The following is a 16351-nucleotide window of genomic DNA, read 5'->3' on the forward strand; positions in this document are numbered from 1 at the left end:
CATGTTGGGTTAGGCCTCCCCCATTATACCAACAATTGTATGGTGTATAGTGAATCTTCTCTATAATAGATGAGTCATTACTGTGGGGATTACACCGTACCCACCTGCAGCCTCATCTGGCACAGGAAAAGTTGTGTCATCCCTCAGTACATGGAAGACATCAGGGAGGGAACACTGCCCGCTGCATCTCATCCCCCGGACCCTGAAGTGTAACGGGATCTGATTGCTCAGAGGCTAAAATTACCCGCTGCTGCCTGACACACAGCAGTATGCGAGCCTGGGGCCCCGGGGAAGCTGTGTGCCCGCACCATGCCAGCCAGCCTGACCTTCTGGGTCCCCGAGAGGAACGGCAGTAAGATCTCCTTCAACCACTATAAGAGAGTAAGCTCTGTGTCTTTCATGTTTGTTTCTTTTGGTTCAGTTTTTTGTCTATAGTTTTGGATACTTTGTATCTTTTCCATGTAACAATGTGGATGACGCCTTATGGGACAGCAAAGACTGAGGCCGTGTTCTGTATTATAGGTGGAAAACCAGTAACGGCAGTGCTGGGTCCCAGACCTGAGCGACAATCAATTCAGTCTAATGGTGTACACCTGGTTTCCATCATGGTGTCTGTCATTTTACTGTTCCCCAGCCTAATGTACATGTACACCCAGCTCAGCTGAGCATGCATGGAAGGGAGACAAAGCCGCTGCCAGACATCACTACATTTTCTTTCATCTAGATCAAAATGCATCCGTTTTTTTTAACATACACAAACGTGGTCGACCACAGTTTTGTGTACGCTAAAAGAAAATTAATTTTTTTTTTTTTTTTTTTAATAATGGAAAAAAATGATCGAAATGGATGCACACAAATACATCTGTTTTCCATCCGTTTTTGTCAAAACAAATTAATAAAATGTAGTATGAACTCGGGGGGAGATCCCCACATACGTGAGATGATATTGGTGAATTTGTACATCTTAAGGCTATATATTGGGAGGTGTTTAGGCAATTCCAGGCATGGCCTGTGGGCAGGAGTGGCGCTGTTTCTGAAGGAATGGCAGCTATGCTATGGGTAGTGGTGGGTGACAATAATCTTCTCTCCTCATTTATGTTCTCTGCTCCTTGTATGGGTCTGTGCTGGATTATCAGAGGCCGGACTATCAGAATTTTACTGTAATAATCATAAGTAAGCCTTGTGCCTGTGTCCAGTTTACATACAAGCCTGCAGAATCAGGTGCAAGCTCAGCTCTGCTACATCTGCATTTGGTAGAAGCTGTTCCCGTGTGACACCATGCTGGACGTCAGTGATCTCCTCCAGCTGTTGCAAAACTACAACTCCCATCATGCCCAACAGCCTCCAGCTGTCAGTGCATGATGGGAGTTGTTTTATTGCAAAAAGCTGTAGAGCCTCCAGCTGTCAGGGCATTAGGAGAGTTGTAGTTTTGCAATATCCAGAGAGCCTGGGGATGTCAGAGAATGCTGGGAGGTGTAGTTCACAACAGCTTTAAAGCCTTTGGCTGTCAGGGCATGCTGGGAGTTGTAGTTTTGTAGCAGGTTGGAGAGCACAGTTATATAGATGGAGACAATATGTCATTACTAATGTGCTTTCTGGAAGTGACCGGCGTTCCGTGACCTTTTGCCTCCCCGCAATGTGTTTTGATGGGTCATTGATATTCATGGGGGCTGTTTGTAGTGACAGGCCCTGTCAGCTGACAATAGCGGAGCGCCCCCCTCCTGTATGGGACACAAGAGGGTCTGTGCCGGGGTCTGAGTCACGCTGTGCCCTGTGCGCTGACTGGATCCCGGGGAATGTGTTTTGATGCTGCGGGATCTATGGGGGTGTTACTGTAACGTGACACTAAGTCATTTCAGGGGCTTTCGGGGGAGATAAGTCACCATATTATGAGAAGGTGGCCGCTTCCCTCTGTGTCACCAGTGTCACTCCCTGCCCATTGGCACAGCCGCATTACATGACATCACACTTCAGAAATATACCCACACGTCTTAAAGGGACAGCGTGCTCCGGAATGAGACAATGAAGCGTGATCCCTGCTCGCCGCTGTCGCGCTGACTGTCATGGAGGAAGGTGATTGATCTGGTGACTCATTCCTGGGTTTTCCAGGCAGGTGTTGTGGGGCGGCCGCTCTACCTGCACACGTCTGGTAGACGGTCCCTTTAATCTTACATTACCTTGCTTTTATCTCCAGGGTCACGGACTGGAGTCATTCATGTTTTTATTACTGTGTCATAATGTGCAGCGCCTTTCATGGCTCAGCAGATGTGCGCGATCTCGGCTCTGCTTTATCTGAAATGAATGGCTCTAAATATGGTTGAGGTACTGTGGACGGGGAAATGGGAGGTCATGGGGTCCCCAGCAGTGCAGAGTATTTCAGGAGAATCCTACTGAAATGTGGTGCGGTGCGACCACATCAGCTGTTATTGTGTCTAATGCTGCAGCGCAACGTAGTAGTTTAGTCCCGGCCTAATGGACGGGAACTGAGAAGGTTCAGCGACAGCACAGAGTGTTTCAGGAGCAAGCTGTGCACTTAGGCAGGGAATTGTCCTGATGTGAAGGAGAGAAAGTAGCCAAGTGGAGGGTCATAGACCTGTGGTGGAAGGAACCTGCTGTGTATATATTGTGTCCTGTGTGTATACAGCTCTCTCTGTGTGTATATGGCCCTTTATAAGTATACAGCCCTATATGAGTATACAGGTCTCTGTGTGCATACGACTCTGTGAGTAAACAGTTCTCTCTCTGTATATAGCCCTATAAAAGTATACAGCTTTGTGTATACAGCCCTCTCTATGTATACAGCCCTGTATGCGTTTACAGCCCTATATGAGTATACAGCCCACTCTGTGTATACAGCCCTATATGAGTATACAGCCCTCTCTGTGTATACAGCCCTATATGAGTATACAGCCCTATATGTGTATACGGCCCTATATGTGTAAACGGCCCTATATGTGTATACGGCCCTATATGATTACATAGCCTTATATGAGTATTCAGCCCTATATGTGTATACGGCCCTATATGAGTTTACAGCCCTCTCTGTGTATACAGCCCTATATGAGTATACAGCCATCTCTGTGTATACAGCCCTATATGTGTATACGGCCCTATATGAGTATACAGCCCTCTCTGTGTATACAGCCCTATATGAGTATACAGCCCTCTCTGTGTATACAGCCCTCTCTGTGTATACAGCCCTATATGAGTATACAGCCCTATATGAGTATACAGCCCTCTCTGTGTATACAGCCCTATATGAGTATACAGCCCTATATGTGTATACGGCCCTATATGAGTATATAGCCCTATATGAGTTTACAGCCCTATATGTGTATACCGCCCTCTATGTGTATACAGTCGTATTTGTTTATACAGCCCTATATGTGTATACCACCTTATATGAGTATATGGCCCTATATGTGTATACAGCCCTATATGTGTATACGGCCCTATATGAGTATACAGCCCTCTCTGTGTATACAGCCCTATATGAGTATACAGCCCTCTCTGTGTATACAGCCCTATATGAGTATACAGCCCTATATGAGTATACAGCCCTCTCTGTGTATACAGCCCTATATGAGTATACAGCCCCCTGCGTCACCTTTCTATCCAGGAAGTGTTAACAATACAGCTGCAGTTTTTCTATAGCGGCCATAAAGCGTCTCCTCACTGCTCACAGGCCGGTGTGTAATTGTGTTTAGTGTGTAAATATTTGCACACTCAGCTGCTGTAGGAAGTGATGGCCGGACCCCGTGCATTCCTGGCATGTGTAGGTGCAGCCCCCACAAGCTTTATTGGTCCTGCACATTATAATAGAGCGGTGGCCCATTAGTCTGGATGGCATTTCACTATTGTAAGAAGACAGGTAATGTGTAGGACAGTGGGCGACCACCATATAGCATAGCAGAGCTGAGTGTGCGCATTTACTTCTCACCGCTGACCTGAGATGCTGGGTGGATGGATGGGCAGCTGCTGGGCTTTGTGCGGGGGGCTCAGTGCGGGGGGCTCAGCGTGTGCGGTCGCAGTGCCGGACGGTTTGGTGATTGGGGAGTTTGAAAACAAACATGTTCGCACTTCACTGTTGGATAGAGCTGCTAATCTCCCAACAATGTCCTGCAGGCAAATGAAGCATGGCACCGCCGGCTGGAATTGGTAGAGGCCTGGCTTTGGTTACATGCCGGCCGGCGCTCTACCCCGAGCTCTGATGTCACGGAGCTCCGCAGAAGAAAAGCACTTGGTATTGGAGGGTGAATGTAGATGGGAAACCTGTCCTGAATGTTAATGGGCCCAGCACGTCTGAGCCCCCCCCCCCCCCCCTCTGGTTATACAGAGTCTCACTCAAGTGTCTGTCTCCTCTTACAGATTTACACAGACTGGGCGAACCACTACCTGGCCAAATCCGGCCACAAGCGTCTCATTAAAGACCTACAGCAAGATGTGACGGACGGAGTGTTGCTGGCGGACATCATCCAGGTTGTGGGTGAGTGATTTATATACGTCATGTATATACCCGGGAAGAAGCTGGGGTACATGTAGGGGTAGAGAGCTTCCAGCCCCGTCCAGGACCTGACGCATCTGTAATGGGAGGGTGCGGCTGTCCTGTGTCAGAGGTCATAGACTGATAAATGACATCATATATTGTACCTGCCATCATTGTTTTCAATGCTATAGATCTGTGTCCATTGTGTAGGGATCCCATTGTAAGTGGACGCTCAGATTCTGATCAAAAAGATCAATGGAAAAATGAAATCTAAAATATTCAATAACTTTATAGGGCAGGGGTAGGGAACCTTGGTTCTCCAGCTGGTGCAAAACTACAATTCCTATCATGCTTTAGCTTTAGCTGTCAAGGTATGATGGGAGTTGTAGTTTGCAACAGCTTGAGAGCCAAGGTTCCCTACCCCTGTAATAGACATTCAAGTGACACAAAGTCAGGTTATACCCGGCGACCAATCAGATTCCAACTCTTATCTATCAGAAAGAGAAGGCAACTAGTAACTAGTAACTACTCTACTGTTTGAATTTAAATTTCAAATTCTGCTGGTTTCCTCTTACCAGGGAGCATTGCGTTGTGGGAGCTCAAGTGTTAGGTCACATGTCTGACTACAAGGGTGATCTGAACTGTAGTCTGTATCCAAGGACGACCAGCAGAATTGTGATAAGAACTCTATATAAGAATACAGGAATGATACTATAGATTTTGCAGCCTTTATAGCTGCCAGCTTCTGATTCATAGCCGGCTAGTTGTAGCCCCCCCCAGCTGCTCAAAGGACATTGCAGAAGGCAGATTGGGCCATAGTGCAGATGTGAGCGGGGATGGTCACTTTGTGCTGCCTGTTCGTGGGGTCTCTGTCGGGGTCTGTGCAGGTCTCTTCCTCCTGTGCATTGTTCATACATAGAGTCATGGTGGCTGCGGAGACTGTAGGAGAATTCCAGTGAGGTTGTGACTTGTTCCCGGCTCTGTTTGCTGATAGCTGTGTGTGTGGTGCTGGATCACACTCCGCTGTGAAGTGTGCCGGGACAGTGTCATCCCATGTGTCAGCTCTGTCTTCTTGGGAGGTGGCTGGAGGGGATCATTCTGCTGCAAACTGAGTAAATGATGGCCCGGCCTGTGATTGTAACCCCGTAACAGTATAGAGGAAGCGAATGACCTCCCAGCTGTAATCCTGCACCTTGTAACCTATGTACAAAGATACTGCCCAACCATCACAGGTCATACAGGTCTATAGGTTATACAGCTATGACATGGTGTAATTATATTCTGTTACAGATCCTGAGTTACATCCTGTATTATACTCCAAAACTGCACTCACTATTCTGCTGGTGGGGTCACTGTGTACATATATTACTGATCCTGAGTTACATCCTGTATTATACCCCAGAGCTGCACTCACTATTCTGCTGGTGGGGTCACTGTGTACATATATTACTGATCCTGAGTTACATCCTGTATTATACCCCAGAGCTGCACTCACTATTCTGCTGGTGGGGTCACTGTGTACATATATTACTGATCCTGAGTTACATCCTGTATTATACCCCAGAGCTGCACTCACTATTCTGCTGGTGGGGTCACTGTGTACATATATTACTGATCCTGAGTTACATCCTTTATTATACTCCAGAGCTGCACTCACTATTCTGCTGGTGGGGTCACTGTGTACATACATTACATTACTGATCCCGAGTTACATCCTGTATTATACCCCAGAGCTGCACTCACTATTCTGCTGGTGAGGTCACTGTGTACATACATTACTGATCCTGAGTTACATTCTGTATTATACTCCAGAGCTGCACTCACTATTCTGCTGGTGGGGTTACTGTGTACATACATTACATTACTGATCCCGAGTTACATCCTGTATTATACTCCAGAGCTGCACTCACTATTCTGCTGGTGGGGTCACTGTGTACATACATTACATTAATGATCCTGGGTTACATCCTGTATTATACCCCAGAGCTGCACTCAATATTCTGCTGGTAGGGTCACTGTGTACATATTACTGAATTACTGATCCTGTACTGATCCTGAGTTACATCTTGTATTATACTCCAGAGCTGCACTCACTATTCTGCATACAATTTGTACATACACTACAGCAGAATTGTGAGTACAGCTCTGGGGTATAACTACAGGATATAACTCAGGATTAGTAATGTAATGTATGTACACAGTGACCCCACCAGCAGAATAGTGAGTGCAGCTCTGGAGTATAATACAGGATGTAACACAGGATCAGTACAGGATCAGTAATGTAATGTATGTACACAGTGACCCCACCAGCAGAATAGTGACTGCAGCTCTGGAGTATAATACAGGATGTAACTCAGGATCAGTAATGTATGTACACAGTGACCCCACCAGCAGAATAGTGACTGCAGCTCTGGAGTATAATACAGGATGGAACTCAGGATCAGTAATGTATGTACACAGTGACCCCACCAGCAGAATAGTGACTGCAGCTCTGGAGTATAATACAGGATGGAACTCAGGATCAGTAATGTATGTACACAGTGACCCCACCAGCAGAATAGTGACTGCAGCTCTGGAGTTGTATCTTCATGAGGCAGCTGACATGTATATAATGAGATGCGGGGGTGGTGAGAGCCGCCAGTGTCACATTCTCGCCCTCTCATCCTCATTTTCATCACCTCACGGCCAATTTTCTGCACAATTTGTCTTGCTGTCGGTTCCTCCATTGTCTGTATAATAAGAGCCCCTCTGGATATTACAGGGGGAGACACCCGGGCACAGGTACAGGAGGTATATACAGATCAGTGCGGTGATAGCTGTATATAAGAAGGGACACACGGTGACCTCTCTGACATGATAAATCACCCGCATCTGGGAGATGAATTAGGGGACAGGACAGATGGAGACGGTGGCTACACATTGTTGGTTCAGTACATGTTAATGGGGTTTGTATTACACCAAAAGATGTCTGAAAGATTATCTGACAGATTTTTTCAGCCAAAGCCAGGAAAGGATTTGAAAAGAGGAGAAATCTCAGTCTTATCTTTACAATCTGTTCTCTATAGTCCGTTCCCGACTTTGGGTGGGTTCACACTTCGGAATTCTCGCTGTTAAACTCCGCAGAATTCCTTCGGCTGCCCGCGCGCACGGTTGTGCGCCTTTCCGCCGGCTCCATAGACACTGTTCTATGGGGCAGCGTATTCCGCTATCCGCCGAAAGAAGTGACATGTGAATTCTTTTGACGGAAAGCGGAATCCGCCCGTGCATAGAATAGTGTCTATGGCACGGGCGGAAATGTGCGCCGCCGCGTGGGGGGACGAGCTACGGAATACGCCGCGGGTTATACGCGGCAATTCCGTAGTGTGCACGCACCATTTGGCTGAAAGAATCTGTCAGATAATCTGTCAGACATCTTTTGGTGTAATAGGGCCCTTAGGCTTGTTTTGAAGCAGCATTAGATTGTGAGCTCTGGGGTCCTGGCTGATATGAATGATTCCTGTCCCAGCATGCCCTGACAATGGCAGACTTTTTTCAGGGTTGCAAAACTGCTACCCCCAGCATGCACTGACCTCCCCTGGCTCTCCAGTTCTCTTAGCACTACTACCCTCAGCATGCCATGACCTCCCCTGCCTCTCCAGTTGTTGCAATACTACAACTCCCAGCATGCACTGACCTCCCCTGGCACTCCAGCTGTTGTAACACTACTACCCCCAGCATGCACTGACCTCCCCTGGCAATCCAGCTGTTGTAACACTACTACCCCCAGCATGCACTGACCTCCCCTGGAAATCCAGCTGTTGTAACACTACTACCCCCAGCATGCACTGACCTCCCCTGGAAATCCAGCTGTTGTAACACTACTACCCCCAGCATGCACTGACCTCCCCTGGCTCTCCAGTTCTTTTAGCACTACTACCCTCAGCATGCCATGACCTCCCCTGCCTCTCCAGTTGTTGCAATACTACAACTCCCAGCATGCACTGACCTCCCCTGGCACTCCAGCTGTTGTAACACTACTACCCCCAGCATGCACTGACCTCCCCTGGCAATCCAGCTGTTGTAACACTACTACCCCCAGCATGCACTGACCTCCCCTGGAAATCCAGCTGTTGTAACACTACTACCCCCAGCATGCACTGACCTCCCCTGGAAATCCAGCTGTTGTAACACTACTACCCCCAGCATGCACTGACCTCCCCTGGCTTTCCAGTTGTTGTAACACTACTACCCCCAGCATGCACTGAGAGCCATGGGCTCTTAAGCTGTTGGAATACCACAACTCTTAGAAAGCTCTTTCAGCTGCTGACTTTCCAGCAGGTGCAAAACTACAACTCCCATCATGCCATGAAGGGAGTTGTAGTTTTGCACACATTGGTGATCTACAGGTTGGGGGACCCTTCTTTAGGATGAACCCTGACAGCTCTGCTCGATGATTGTGGAGGTTTATTAGGTTGCACAGTTGTCTCCCTTCCCTAGCTGACCTTTCCTCAGCTGTCTGGGGTGGGCCCGGCTCTGCTGGATCCCCCACCTCTCCGGACAGCTCTGTGGGATTCACACGTTAGCTTGCAGCTCAGATCTCTACCTCTCTGGACCCTTCTCTTCTCATCCCTCTCTGGTTTGTGTTTTCTCCTTCAGCGAATGAAAAGATTGAAGACATCAATGGCTGCCCCAAGAACAGGTCCCAAATGGTGAGTGCCGAGATTTACCTGCTTCCTGTAATTGACAGCTGTCTATGTTATTAGAGTAGATTCACATGAGGCAGATTATTTAGCAGTCTGTATTATACATCTGATTGTATTCTGGTTGTTTCTACATCATTGTAATGTCCTTATTATCCTGTATATAAAGGGTCCCCATTATCCTGTATATAAAGGGTCCCTATTATCATATATATAAAGGGTCCCTATTATCATATATATAAAGGGTCCCTATTATCATATATATAAAGGGTCCCTAATATCCTGTATATAAAGGGTCCCTAATATCCTGTATGTAAAGGGCCCCTATTATCCTGTATATAAAGGGTCCTTAATATCCTGTAGGTAAGGGGTCCCTAATATCCTGTATATAAAGGGCCCCTAATATTCTGTATATAAAGGGCCCCTAATATCCTGTATGTAAAGGGCCCCTATTATCCTGTATATAAAGGGTCCCTAATATCCTGTATATAAGGGGGCCCCTAATATCCTGTATGTAAAGGGTCCCTAATATGCTGTATATAAAGGATCCCTAATATCCTGTATATAAAGGATCCCTAATATCCTGTATATAAAGGGTCCCTAATATCCTGTATATAAAGGGTCCCTAATATCCTGTATGTAAAGGGTCCCTAATATCCTGTATATAAGGGGGCCCCTAATATCCTGTATGTAAAGGATCCCTAATATCCTGTATGTAAAGGGCCCCTAATATCCTGTATGTAAAGGATCCCTAATATCCTGTATGTAAAGGGTCCCTAATATCCTGTATATAAAGGGCCCCTAATATCCTGTATATAAAGGGTCCCTAATATCCTGTATGTAAAGGGTCCCTAATATCCTGTATATAAAGGGCCCCTAATATTCTGTATATAAAGGGCCCCTAATATCCTGTATGTAAAGGGTCCCTAATATCCTGTATATAAAGGGTCCCTAATATCCTGTATGTAAAGGGTCCCTAATATCCTGTATATAAAGGGCCCCTAATATTCTGTATATAAAGGGCCCCTAATATCCTGTATATAAAGGGTCCCTAATATCCTGTATATAAAGGGTCCCTAATATCCTGTATGTAAAGGGTCCCTATTATCCTGTATATAAAGGGTCCCTAATATCCTGTAGGTAAGGGGTCCCTAATATTCTGTATATAAAGGGCCCCTAATATCCTGTATGTAAAGGGCCCCTATTATCCTGTATATAAAGGGTCCCTAATATCCTGTATATAAGGGGGCCCCTAATATCCTGTATATAAAGGATCCCTAATATCCTGTATATAAAGGATCCCTAATATCCTGTATATAAAGGGTCCCTAATATCCTGTATATAAAGGGCCCCTAATATCCTGTATATAAAGGGTCCCTAATATCCTGTATATAAGGGGGCCCCTAATATCCTGTATGTAAAGGGTCCCTAATATCCTGTATATAAAGGATCCCTAATATCCTGTATATAAAGGATCCCTAATATCCTGTATATAAAGGGTCCCTAATATCCTGTATGTAAAGGGCCCCTATTATCCTGTATATAAAGGGTCCCTAATATCCTGTATATAAGGGGGCCCCTAATATCCTGTATGTAAAGGGTCCCTAATATCCTGTATATAAAGGATCCCTAATATCCTGTATGTAAAGGGTCCCTAATATCCTGTATATAAAGGGTCCCTAATATCCTGTATGTAAAGGGTCCCTAATATTCTGTATATAAAGGGCCCCTAATATCCTGTATATAAAGGGTCCCTAATATCCTGTATATAAAGGGTCCCTAATATCCTGTATGTAAAGGGTCCCTAATATCCTGTATATAAAGGGCCCCTAATATTCTGTATATAAAGGGCCCCTAATATCCTGTATGTAAAGGGCCCCTATTATCCTGTATATAAAGGGTCCCTAATATCCTGTATATAAGGGGGCCCCTAATATCCTGTATATAAAGGGTCCCTAATATCCTGTATATAAAGGGTCCCTAATATCCTGTATATAAAGGGCCCCTAATATCCTGTATATAAAGGGCCAATAATATCCTGTATATAAAGGGCCCCTAATATCCTGTATATAAAGGGGTTCTCTGTCTATAGTAGCGGACCTGCTGTACACATCAGGATCCCTCAGGACACATCCGTACCTGCAGAGCCGCACGTCAGCATCTCCATTCACTCTGCAGATATGGACGGAGCTGTATTGGTTGTGTCCAAGGGAGACGGGGGAATCTGCGTCATCCAGAGATAAGACACAATAAGATAGGTGGAACGGCACAGGCCCCGCTACTGCTCATATTCTGTCCCATATCTGCTGACAATGTTCTGAATAGGTTAAAGTTTATGATCTATTTGCCCAATAATCTGCCCGCTATGAGGGCAATGTTGGGGTAAGTTCACACAGGATGACTCTGGGCAGATGATAGGAGAAAAAAGAAAATCTTCTGTCATTCAGGAGCTATTGGAAGTCAATGGTCAATGGTCTGTCATGGAGCTATAAGATCTCAGTAAGGTACCTGAAGACTCATTCACGGCTTCCAAGATGTCTTCAGAGCAGGAAGGTGCTAACATACTGTATGAGATATCTTGGTAATGCTTACTGATCCCGTCCAGGTTGCGTATCCAGAATAACCACAGGGAATAATTCTGTTATAGTTGTGACCCTCCACGTTATGCTGCATAGGACCAAATGTTCCTGGATACTTACCGTCCAGTAATGGGTACAGCTACAATCCATACTATTAGGGGGCTTCTGTCATTGGGTCACAGCCACCTTCTCAACCAAAACCTTTACACCCTAAATCAAACATGAAACAATTTTACTATAGGTATTAATTAGAAATGTCCTATTATTTTGTTTGTATAGCTTTTATGCAGTAATGTGTGTTCCCATGGTAACAGACTACAAACAATCCCCATGTAGTCTGACCCTGCACTCATACTCCCTTCTCTGTGTTTGTTGGGGTAGGTAGACAAATAGAGGAGACATGACTTCAGGATCTGACTACACAGAGCTTTTTGTAGTCTGTAACCATGGAGATGTAGGAGAACATAGAATTTGTAAATCCAAGACACCACAACATTCTTAAATAAAACTTATTGCGGCGTTGCTTCATGTTTTATTATAGATCGGGTGGAGAACCTTGTCTCTCCAGCTGTTGCAAAACTACAACTCCCATCATGCCTGGACAGCCGTAGCTGTAGAGTGAAGGTTCCCTACCCGTGTTATAGATACACTAGGACATTAGAGACCAGGGGCTTCTGGGCTGGATTATAGCTGTGCCCAGTACTGGATATCAGATTGTTCTGTTACTGAGAGAGAAGGTTGTAAGACATTGTAAGAAGCAGGCGGCCGTATCCTGTGTTACACTCAGCAGATCCCCCGCTTCCTCCAGGACACTTGTCTGACATTGCTCAGATCCTCTGCTGGGTGACACTTGTGGGGGGATCTATTTTGGTTCTCAGCCCCCTGTGATAACACAATGTGTGGCATGCCATGAATCCCTGGGATGATGCCCCCCGGCCACAGCATACGCTCCCCATCCCGCAGTCCTCGCATGGCTGGAATAATTTACCCCAAACCCCCGATCTATTGTCTGTCCTATCTCTATTGTATAGTCACTGTACAGAACAATGGCTGCAAGACTAATGAGTAACGCCTGCCCCTATAATAGTGTGAGAGCCATGAGATACATTATGTGTGCGCGGGTGTATCTAACACTTCATGCTGCCAGCTGCTGTATACAGACCTGACCCCCCCAATATACAGACAATACAGATTAACCAGGGAGCTGTCCCCCCAGGGGGTGTATAGCAACTGTATAGGAGGCTGAAGCTAAACGGGGGCTCCTGGTATCATCTATGGGGAGATATACCATGTGACCCTGAGGTACTGCAGCATACAGGACAGAAGAAGTGGTACTGTGCACAGTGTATATATATATATACAGGATAGGAGAAGTGGTACTGTGCACAGTGTATATATATACAGGACAGGAGAAGTGGTACAGTGCACTGTATATATACTGAGGATTACACCCAGCATACAGGACAGGAGAAGTGGTACTGTGCACTGCGTGTGTATATATATATATATATATATATATATATATATATATATATATATATATATAAAAAATATATATATATATATATATCCACACAGGATTGGAGAAGTGGTACTGTGCACTGTATATATATACACTGAGGATTACACCCAGCATACAGGACAGAAGAAGTGGTACTGTGCACTGTATATATACTGAGGATTACACCCAGCATACAGGACAGGAGAAGTGGTACTGTGCACTGTATATATATATACTGAGGATTACACCCAGCATACAGGACAGGAGAAGTGGTACTGTGCACTGTATATATATACACTGAGGATTACACCCAGCATACAGGACAGGAGAAGTGGTACTGTGCACTGTATATATACTGAGGATTACACCCAGCATACAGGACAGGAGAAGTGGTACTGTGCACTGTATATATATATATATATATATATATATATATATATATATATATATATATATATATACTGAGGATTACACCCAGCATACAGGACAGGAGAAGTGGTACTGTGCACTGTATGTATATATATATATATATATATATATATATATATATATACTGAGGATTACACCCAGCATACAGGACAGGAGAAGTGGTACTGTGCACTGTATATATACTGAGGATTACACCGGGCATACAGGAGAAGTGGTACTGTGCACTGTATATATATATATACTGAGAATTACACCCAGCATAATGGAGAAGTGGTACTGTGCACTGTATATATATATATATATATATATATATATACTGAGGATTACACCCAGCATACAGGACAGGAGAAGTGGTACTGTGCACTGTATATATACTGAGGATTACACCCAGCATACAGGGCAGGAGAAGTGGTACTGTGCACTGTGTATATATATATATATATATGTATATATATATATATATATATATATATATATATATATATATATATATATACTGAGGATTATACCCAGCATACAGGACAGGAGAAGTGGTAATGTGCACTGTATATATATACTGAGGATTACACCCAGCATACAGGACAGGAGAAGTGGTACTGTGCACTGCATATATATACAGGACAGAAGTGGTACTGTGCGTTACCCTTGTAGGGAGTGATAGTGACATCACAGGATTCCAGCTGTCACTTTTCTGTGTATAATCGGTCACTTTGTGTTTTCTTTAGATTGAGAACATTGATGCCTGCCTGAGCTTCCTGGCAGCTAAAGGAATTAACATACAAGGCCTGTCAGCGGAGGGTGAGTCTTCAATGTGACATTGTCTGAGAGCCTGGGAACCTGGTGCACTCACTAAGTAATACAGTCACCTCCCGCCAGATACACGCTACACCATGATGGTCTGTCCTACTGGAGCTAAGCATGCTGGGAGTTATAGTTCACCCAAAGAGTGCAGGCCGCCCATACAGTGTGACTGCCCATGATATGTAATAAGAACTGGGATGAGGAACTACAACTCCCATCATGCCTGGACGGCCAAATCCATACCGGTATATTTTATCATTAAATCATTTCACAGCTGGTACTCTGACATATTAGTGGTAGATGGCGCCCCCTGTGGTCAGGAAGTGCTGCACCATAACTACCAATGTTTGCAGATTGTTTTCTTTCCTGGTTACTATACTTGCCAGGCAGTGATAGGATACACTGGGTCTGTTGTGAAACTACAAGTCCCACTGTGCCTAGGAAAAAGCACTGTCTGCCATGGCATGCTGGGATTTGTAGTTTCCCAATAGCAGGAGGGACAGAGGTTGCACTAGTGGAGTAGTCTTCAACCTGTGGCTCCTCAGCTCAGACAAAACTATAACTCCCAACCTAACCTGACTCGGAAACTACAACTCCCAGCCTGTCTTGTCACCCTAAGGCAGTCAGGCCATGTTGGGCATTGTAGTTTTGCAACAGCTGAAAAGCCACAGGTTGCACTAGTGCAGTGTTCTCCAACCTTTGACTCTTCAGCTGTCGCAGTACTACAACTCCCAGCATGCCTTTACTACCAAAGGTTGTCAGGGCATGCTGTGCTTTGTTGTTTTTTTGCAACAGATGGAGAGGCATGGGTTGCTTGAGTGTAGTGGTCTCCTACCTGTGACTCCTCCACCCATTGTGCAACTACAACTTCCAGCATGCCAAGGCCACCTGAAGGTTGTCGGAGCATACTGGCGGTCGTAGTTTTGTAATGGCTCGGGAGCTGCAGGTTGTGGATCACCGGTTGGGTTATCACACCTGTGATGTGATTACCCATCGAGGAAAGTATAGATTTTGTGTTGTTTTTTGTGATCAACATCATCAGCGACCACTTATCTTCCTAATAAAACAATGATGCAAAAAAATTGAATCCTTACAGTGAATTCCTTTAAATGAACTTGTCAAGGCTTGTCAGGTGACCCAGGTGACCCCATACGCCCCATATATATCGCGAGCAATCTGCAGGATTATAGCTGTCATAATGCGGATCGACAAAGCAAATACAGCAGCCGAGCGACAGCCGTCCTTCTCCAAACTTTTCAATTGTTTGGATTTAAGCTTGAAAAGAGAGATGTCACGTTATTTCCCTCCCCAAGGAGAATGTTCCCTTTGTGTCCGCGCCCCGCGGCTCCGGCCCTCCAGGAATAGGTGCTGGATCTGATGTCACTATTTCTGGATATACAGCCAGAAGTCGTCCTACCAGTTGTAGGCACAAAAATAAACGTGTCGGCAAGGAGCGCAGGCACCGAATAGCTGCCACCGTATCGGGTAACGCCGACCTGAACCCGTGAAACGCGATCGATGGTGGGTGGGACCGCCGGCATCCGGTGCTAGAGCCTCGTACAGCTGTGAGGGTAGGATTACTCCGGATTTTTATAGTTGTTGTTTTAGCTTTTATATACTGATTATATATACTGGGAGTAATACACACAGGAAAAGATAGCTGGGAGATACCGGACCGCCATGCACCATCACCCCCTTAGAGCTGCCTGTAGTTGGATTTTCTTGGCATCACCATTGCTTCTCCTGGTTACATTCCCAGTGATTCTACTGGTCAGATGGTGCTAGAATGCACTAGAGCAATGGTCCTCAGCCACTACATCTCCCAGCATGCACTCTGAAGCCATAGTCTGCCATGGCATGCTTGGAATTATTTCCT

At 45.4% G+C, this 16351-nt stretch overlaps 1 protein-coding gene across 10 annotated transcripts in view; it reads left to right on the top strand.

Moving 5' to 3' along the window:
• Positions 1-16351, top strand: part of NAV2 (neuron navigator 2) — a 292991-nt gene that overhangs the window by 184756 nt on the left and 91884 nt on the right. For 9 of the 10 annotated variants that reach the window (XM_069965097.1, XM_069965101.1, XM_069965100.1 and 6 more), the window contains 3 exons: positions 4369-4486; positions 9122-9174; positions 14400-14472. In XM_069965097.1, the coding sequence (XP_069821198.1) occupies positions 4369-4486; positions 9122-9174; positions 14400-14472 (244 nt within the window). Of the gene's footprint in view, positions 1-292; positions 382-4368; positions 4487-9121; positions 9175-14399; positions 14473-16351 lie in introns of those variants that run through there. The other variant, XM_069965098.1, reaches the window with a different exon arrangement.

The sequence above is a fragment of the Dendropsophus ebraccatus genome, chromosome 4 (genome assembly GCF_027789765.1).
Source record: "Dendropsophus ebraccatus isolate aDenEbr1 chromosome 4, aDenEbr1.pat, whole genome shotgun sequence".
In the NCBI taxonomy this organism is placed as follows: domain Eukaryota; kingdom Metazoa; phylum Chordata; class Amphibia; order Anura; family Hylidae; genus Dendropsophus; species Dendropsophus ebraccatus.